The sequence below is a fragment of the Vulpes vulpes genome, chromosome 8, assembly GCF_048418805.1.
Source record: "Vulpes vulpes isolate BD-2025 chromosome 8, VulVul3, whole genome shotgun sequence".
In the NCBI taxonomy this organism is placed as follows: domain Eukaryota; kingdom Metazoa; phylum Chordata; class Mammalia; order Carnivora; family Canidae; genus Vulpes; species Vulpes vulpes.
Window position 1 is genome coordinate 17,225,344 of NC_132787.1, and position 8,529 is coordinate 17,233,872.

At 40.4% G+C, this 8,529-nt stretch overlaps 1 protein-coding gene across 3 annotated transcripts in view; it reads left to right on the forward strand.

The window, feature by feature from the left end:
- Positions 1 to 6,149, forward strand: part of DENND5B (DENN domain containing 5B) — a 189,537-nt gene extending 183,388 nt beyond the window's left edge. For all 3 annotated transcript variants that reach the window (XM_072765635.1, XM_072765634.1, XM_026000077.2), the window contains one exon: positions 1,588 to 6,149. In XM_072765635.1, coding sequence (XP_072621736.1) covers positions 1,588 to 1,771 — 184 coding nt within the window. In that variant the 3' untranslated portion in view covers positions 1,772 to 6,149. The remainder of the gene's footprint in view (positions 1 to 1,587) is intronic.
- The last annotated feature ends 2,380 nt before the right edge of the window (positions 6,150 to 8,529 follow it).

Consider the following 8,529-nt stretch of genomic DNA (forward strand, 5'->3'; position numbering starts at 1 on the left):
GATTGATTTATCTATTTGGAGACAGAAAGTACAAGGGAGGGGCAGAAGGCAAGGGAGAAAGAGAATCTCAAGCAGACTAGCAGCTGAGTGTGGAACCTGACACAGGACTCGATCTCAACCCTGAGATCACGACCTGAGCCAAAATCAAGAGCCAGACGTTCAACGGACTGAGCCACCCAGGCACCCCAAGAAAAAGATTCTTAAGTTATCTTTGCGTGTTTGTTTCTTTCTGCAGCCCTAGCGCCCCAACAAGAGATTCAGGATGGCCTGGTTATGGCTGCTCTTGTCATGAAAGGCATGTTGTAAGGTGCCTGGCTGGCTTAGTCAGAAGAGTATGTGACTTTTAAACTCAGGGTCATGAGTTCAAGCCCCACGTTGGGTGTAGAGACTATACAAAAAACAAACTTTTAAAAAGGGGAGGGGGATGGGGAAAGGCATATTGAGAGATGCTCAGTAAAGATGTCTTAGATACTTAGTGACAGATAATTAACATCAAGACACACCAGAGGTTGAGATGTTATCCTCCTGGAACAACTGGTTTACAGAACTAAGTTCTGTATTTCTTCATAATAAAAGGGGCCAATTTCAGCTATGCTTTTAAAATTCCTTTTGAGGGGCACCTGGGTAGCTCAGTGGTTGAGCGTCTGCCTTCAACTCGGTGTGATCCTGGGTCCAGGATCAAGTCCCACATCAGGCTTCCCACAGGGAAACTGCTTCTCCCTCTGCCTATGTCTCTGCTTCTCTCTGTGTGTCTCTCGTGAGTGAATGAAAGAAAGAAAGAAAGAAAGAAAGAAAGAAAGAAAGAAAGAAAGAAAGAAAGAAAGAGAAAGAAAGAAAAAGGAAGGAAGAAGGAAGGAAGGAAGGAAAGAGAGAGAGAGAGGAAGGAAGGAAAGAAAGAAAGAAAAAAAGAAAAGAAAAATATTTCTTTGGAGGGACGCCTGGGTGTCTCAGATGGTTAAGCATCTGCCTTCGGCTCATGATCCCAGGGTACTAGGATGGATCCCCACATTGGGCTCCCTGCTCAACTGGGAATCTGCTGCTCCCTCTCCCTCTGCCTCTCCCCCCTTTCCACCTGCCCACTCATGCTCACTTGTGCACTTTCTCAAATAAATAAAACATTTTTTAAAAATTAAAAATAAAATTCCTTTTGAACATGATCCTTATCTTCTTTTATCTCTTTACTGATCTGACTTCTTAGACCAGTGCAACCCATATTTTGGTTTGTAAAATCCACTTAGTATTTTTCTGCTTTGATTTTGTTCCTTGTTACGTTCGTTGTGTCAGTTTTTTTTTAAAATGCTAATCCCAACTGTTTAATGTAGTCAGTCTTTCTTCCCAAAGAGTCAGTATATTTTGGCATACCTTGTCACAGATGTCTGAGTATCACCCTAGTAAAAAAGAAACACAAAATGACATTTAACCAGCAATTTCCAAATTCTTGACTTTGGTTTCCTCTCTGCTGACCTCAGAACTTGCCTAGATTTTGCTCCCTCCAGTCCTACTCCTTCCCATTGAAATCTTTCATATGTGTGTTGTTCTGCAGCAAGGTCAGCAGGGCTCAGGACTTCTTTTTCTTTGAATCTGTAGGGATCGCCTGCTCCCACAGTGGATCCCACTCTTGGCTGAGTGTCCTGCCATTACCCGAATGTACGAGGAAAGTGCCCTCCTGCGAGACCGCATGACTGTCAACTCTCTCATCCGCATTCTGCAGACCATTCAGGACTTCACCATAGTCTTGGAAGGATCACTCATCAAAGGAGTGGATGTGTAACCCAAATGACTAGAAACTCTCAGTCCAGACCCCTTGTTCCTGAACCTTCCCCAACTATGGGGACTGATTTGGACTTGTCTGACAAGGTAGTGAGTCACTGCAGGGGCATCCATGCAGTATTCCCCAATCTGAATAATCCTCACACTGCAGACAAGGCAAAATGCTGTATTGTAGTTCATTTGAACCTGGAATTTAGTATAAAATAGAGTATTTTCATGTGTTAGATGTGTGTAAATATGCTATCTTCTTTAAGAAATTATATTACTCTAATAAGATACTTTTCTTAGATTGAATATTCCTGTGACTTAAAATAAGTAGCTCAACCGCATTGGGAGTTGGGGAGGGGAAGAGTGGTGCTAGCCAGGAAGAAGCCAGTAAACATGTAATTACAGTGCAACCCAGTTGGGCTTTTTTTTTCCCTCCAGGTATCACAAAGGAACCCAGAATGCATTGTTATGTCATCGCCATCCATCCTGGCGAGTCCAATCCTTTGTTTTGTGAATGTAAACAGCTTTACCTACTGTATGTGATAGTCCTCACTTCTATTTTTAAGTTACACATGGTTTCATACATTTGAATTGAGTCATTTTTCCAGTCTTTTGGGAAAAATTTTCCACCGGCACAAGATAATGATACAATTCAAATATTTTAAATACTGGACCCCAGGAGCTTGGCTGAACTGGAAAGAGAACACAAAGCCCCAAGAAGTATGTTAAATTGTAGGATTATAACTTCTTTACACTTTGGAGAGATTAGCCTAGACTAGCTTCATTCTTGGCATTTTTATTCTTGTTATGTGAGGTACTTTGAAGAGATGTGAATTTCAAAGTGTTGATCTCCTAGTTATAAGAACTGCAATCGGCAGTTTGATTCTGGACTGCTAATTTGGCCATCTAAACCCTGCAGCAGTTCCCTACCTCCAGGATAATCTCCAACCCTGTCTTTGTTAGGCTCCAGCAGCCCCCCTTCCTGAGCCCATCCCCCTCTCAGGAAATGGAAGGAATGTCTAAGAAGGAGGAGGGCTCTGTGCAGTTTGGAATGTTTTTGTGAAAGTATTTGTTGACCATGATAATGCAAATAACTGGGAAAGAGAAAGAATGAACCCTTTCTGGGTGTTTCAGGGCAAGTTTTGTGTTCCTTTTTAAGAAGGGGTAATAATATAAAACCACTGGCCCAGAGAAGGTAACAGCTAGGAAAGCATAGATGGACAAAAATGGAAGCAGAACAAGAGGCAACAGTTTTGAAAGACTAAACATTGTACCTTTCCAGCTTGGTATTTTATAAGGAAGTTAAATAAATGTGGTGTTAGCTCATTACCTTAAGTCTTCATTTATGGCAGGTCCTGTAACTAATTAGGCATTCACACGTTGTTAGCAGTGAAATTGCCTCAGCAGAGCTCTGGGTTTTATTCCCAGTTGTGGCTGAGAAGCAAAGCCATGGCCTCTCAGGACCTTTGTACAAACTTGAGGGTCCTGGGCTTTAGCCAGCAGTGTTGTTTCCCTTATTTCCTTGAGGAAGAAGGTAATGAAACAAGTGCCTCACTCCCTTTATCAAACACTGTATTCGGCCGGGGTAACCAAGGCGCATCCCCTTTTAATATGTGACTTAGTACTTGCAGAGCAGTGTGGTAGTTGAAGGCAGCATTTAGAAACCCATGGAAAGGGTTTAAGAAGATGATTCTGGGTGACCTGGGTAGACTGGAGATTTGTTCTCCTGGGGCTAAAGGGTATCTGCATTGGTGTAGCTCTTCCAGAGACGTGGAAAGTCTGTCATGGGAGGCATCCAGACCTATTTCCCACAGGGTTCTTGTGTTGCAGTCATCAGAAACCATAGAATGATCAGTGCAGAGTTTTATTCTTACTACTTTTCTCATAAGGCCGTATTTCTGGCACACTCTGGGCAGCTGAGAGATGACCTAGGTTAGCATGCTAGCATTGAGTCATCATTTTATAGATGGGTACACTTGAGGATCAGAGAGGTTAAATACTTAGCCCCACAGCTGATCAGTGACAACGCAAGAGTCTAGAACTCATGTCTTTTATTACACCAAAGCTCAGAGGCATTCATGTTAATAGTCTTTCTACCCCTGGATCCACCCAAACAGCTAGTAAATACGTGTTAATATTCATTTATAATAGTCATTTATAAGAATTAACATTCATTTTAACAGATTGTTCTCAAGTGGTTGAGAATTATAGCTGTTATAAAAACTGGGAGCAAAATTGGATTTGGGGCCTGTGAATAAAAACATTACATTAAAAAGTAGTACCCCAAAAAAAGTTATACCTAAAGCCTTATCCCACTTTGTGTAGTATGACCATAACAGTGGAAATGACCAATTTCAAAAGAAATAGTCACACCAGAATTGACACATCCTCTAGAATGCTGGGCCCTTTAAATTGGTCCCCTTGGAAGCCCATATACTTATTCCAGTGATACAGCCAGGGCTCCAAACAGGTGGGGACCTCCTTGTGAGCTGCTTGAATGGCCTACAGCCCATTCTTCTGAATATTGCCAGTTATGGTAAATCTCAGTCTTTCAGAAGAAATTTCATATTTGGAAACAAATAGTCCTTAGGATCCAAGCTAATGAATAAAAAGAATGCTTATGCAGAGTAAAGTAATGCCTGGAACCATAATTAGTATTTTCACATAATAATAGCTTGAGAGGAAATTGTTTTAAAATGAAATAACCGATTAAAAAATAATAATAATAAAATAAAATGAAATAATTGCCAAAAATGTTACCTCTTGAAACATCTGATTTCTAAGTGTTTTCCAAATGTCCCAAACCTCCTGATGGGAAGCTTTCCGACAGTGGCACAACACTGTTGTTGGTATATTATGTGTGACACTGGAAAGCAGTGCCCTGGTTGGGGCTCACGAGCACCTTAAAGATGACCGAGGCTCAGTGTGGAGTGGCATAAAGTGGGGTTCTGGTTGGCCTACAGGGAACAAAAGTTCGTCCTCTTTCCCACTGGGATCAAGAATATGATACAAGAAACCTGAAAGGTGCAAAAGTTTGCAGTTGCCTCTAAAATTTATTTTAAACATCTCACACGTTTTTGAACCTTTGTGACTCTGTGGTATTTACTTTAACCTGCGTTTTTAAAAAAGAATTGTAATGAACTGTCACACTACGTGAATGATACAGGGGAAATACTGAATTGTTTGTTTTTCCTTTTTTTGAAATAAAGCACTGTGGTATGTAAATTTAAGTGAAAGAGGGGTAGAGACTATACTTAACAGTTTATGTGTAGTCTATGTTGACACCTCTAAGATATTTTGAAACATGAGGCAACAGACGAGGACCTCAGATCCCCAGGGAAGTATTTATTTGGCAGCATTGAGAGTATAGCGCTTAATTGAAATATCTTCTTTCTGCTAAGATTTATGATCTTTCAGTAGATTTTCATTTTGAGAATTGTGAGTATTTTCTCTGTGAAGTTTGCAGAAGCTATCCTTTTCACTATGTTGAAAGGACAATCTGAACCTTAGCTATTTATATTTCAGTATTAACACACCTTCATTGAGAATGGTCTCGAGCTCCTCTCTACTTTTATAAAGTGAATCCTGTTCCCAAAGTCATCAGTTTCTTTTGAAGCCCCTCCCTGTTCCTTACATAAGTGTTTGTTACACCACCATTTAGCTTATAAGGAGATGGAAACAAATAATAAGCTTCTAGGTCCCTTATTCCTATTAAAACACATTGATAAATCTCTTGGATTTCCAAGCCTTTTCGAAGAGAGTGCTGATGATGTGATCAGAGGAATCCAAGAAACTCCTACTCCCAGATCTTCCTTGAACTGATCATCCTCTCAAGGACAGAGTAAAGCTTAGCTCCAGGAATGTATCACATTGAGCAGTTGACACCAGAGTGAGAAAAAATATGTATCAAAAAGATTCTCCTCATTTGAGGAACCCAGGGCATCCTTGGGTTATGGTAGGAGAGAATCTCACTTCATCCATTTTCCTGAATGTATATGTATGTGGCTCTGGACTAATCCAAACCAAATCTTGTTGACAGTAGAGAGGTACGGTAAGGAGTTCTGTTGTCCATCAAATGAGGGTGTTAAACATAGAAAAAACTCTCTGTGTTACACTTGAACCCTGTATAAATGTACCCTGTGTATCTTTTTAAAAAATGAACATTTCTGCATTTAAATTATATTGTGTTTCTTTGTATTGTTAACAATGCATCAGAACTGGATTTTTTTTTTTCCTCATCTGAACATAATATAAAATTTAAAGAGTATTGTGATATCAAGCACTTTAACATACATATCAGAGAAACTGACGTGGGTTTTTCAGGTTTTGGAGTACATTTAAATATGACTTTTCATGCTTTGTTCTTTACAAATAAAACTGTGGGGTTGATACTTTGTTTTGCTTTGTTATTATACAATCTTAATACTGAGCGGCAAGGGACTTCAAAAGTAGAGAAATAAACTGAAACCATTATATAGTAAGCATACAGCTTGCTGTGCAACTGGTTATCCAGAAATGGTTTTAAAAAATTTTTTTGAAACTACTTCACACCATACAGAAAAATCAATTCTTGACCTAATAACCTAAATTAAAAAGGAAAAACAAACGTTTTAGAAGAAAATACAGAATGTATTTATGAACCTGGAAAAGGGAAGGATTTCTTAAACAAAACACTCAAACTACCATTATAGTCTACGATAAAAATAGAAAGCAAATATTCATTGGCTACTCACTGTAAGCATTACTTAAATCGTTGCATTAAGTTATGGACACATGGCATTTTTTTTTTAATTTTTTTTTAATTTTTATTTATTTATGATAGTCACAGAGAGAGAGAGAGAGAGAGGCAGAGACACAGGCAGAGGGAGAAGCAGGCTCCATGCACCGGGAGCCCGACGTGGGATTCGATCCCGGATCTCCAGGATCGCGCCCTGGGCCAAAGGCAGGCGCCAAACCGCTGCGCCACCCAGGGATCCCGACACATGGCATTTTATTTTTATTTTCACACATGGCATTTTAAACATCAAATTCCTGCTGTTACAGAATTTTTTTTTTTTTTTTGGAATTTATATTCTAATGGAAGAGTTACACAATAAACATGAGAAGTAATACACATTGTAGTTAACAATAAGGTAACAAGCAAAGAAGAGATTGAAAGTGTGATTAGGGGGGATCCCTGGGTGGCGCAGCGGTTTGGCGCCTGCCTTTGGCCCAGGGCGCGATCCTGGAGACCCGGGATCGAATCCCACGTCGGGTTCCCGGTGCATGGAGCCTGCTTCTCCCTCTGCCTGTGTCTCTGCCTCTCTCTCTCTCTGTGTGTGTGACTATCATAAGTAAATAAAAAAAAATAAAATAAAATAAAAAGAAAGTGTGATTAGGGCTACCTGGAGGGGGACTGCAATTATAAGTGGGTTAGCCAGAGAAGGCCTCCTCACTGAAAATGGTTCCAGGCATTACAGAAATTGGGAAGGTGCAGGAGAAACAAGTTAGTATCAATATCAAAAGCTTACGTTTTGGGGGCACCTGGTGGCTCAGTTGATTAAGCATCCAACTACTGATAGGAGCTCACATCATGATCTCAGGTGGTGAGATCAAGCCTCGAATCAGGCCCTGGGCTTAGCGCTTAACGGAGTCTACTTCATTCCCTCACCTTGGCTCCTCCCCACCTCCCCACGTGCTGTCTCTCTCTCCTCCCTCTCTCTCATAAATAAATCTTTAAAAGATAAAAAAAAAAAAAAAAAAAAGCTTACTATTGGACCTAAGTTTAGAATACCTGTTAGATATCCCAGTAGAAAAGCTTAGTAGAAAAAAAAAAAAAAGAAAAGCTTAGTAGGCATTTGCATATGTGGATGAGGATTTGTCAGTGTCCAATCAAGAGACAGAAACCACACAGCTATTTGAAGAGAGGTGTTTTTAAAATTTTTATATTTTTATTTCTTAAAGTAAGCTCTATGCTCACTGTGGGGCTTGAACTAATGACCTTGAAATCAAGTTGCATTCTCTACCTGCTGAGCCAGCCAGGTGCCCCAAAAGGGGTGTTTTAATGTAAAAACTGGGATCCCTGGTGGCTCAGCAGTTTGGCCCCTCCCTTCGGCTCAGGGTGTGATCCTGGGGTCCTAGGATCAGTCCCACGTTGGGCTCCCTGCATGGAGCCTGCTTCTCCCTCTGCCTGTGTCTCTGCCTCTCTCTTTGTGTGTCTCTCTTGAATAAATAAAACCTTATAATAATAATAATAATAATAATAATAATAATAATAATAATAATAATGTAAAAAACTATGTATGAGAGTTCTCCCCAGAAACAGAACCAAGAGATCGTGTGTGTATGTAGAGACTTTAAGGAATTGGCTCATGCAATTGTAGAGACTCGGTAAATCCAAACTCTGCAGGGTAGGCTGGCAGGTCGGGCATTCAGAGAAGACTTGCAGTTCAAGTCCAAAGGCAGTCCTCTAGCAGAATTCTTTCTTGCTCAGAGGTCAGTGTTCTGTTAGGCCCTCAAATGATTTGTTCAGGCCCCCCCAAGCTATGGAAGGGTAATCTGCTTTATTTGAAGGCCGCCAATGTAAATATTAATTTCACCAAAAAAAAATTTTTTTTTCATAGAAACATTCAGAATAATATTTGTTTTTTAATATTTTATTTATTTATTTGCAAGAGAGCGAGCATGAATAGCAGGAGGGGCAGAGGCAGAGGGAGAAGCAGACTCCCCACTGGGCAGGGAGCCCAAAGCGGGACACAATCCTAGGTCCCTGGGATCATGACCCAAGCTGAA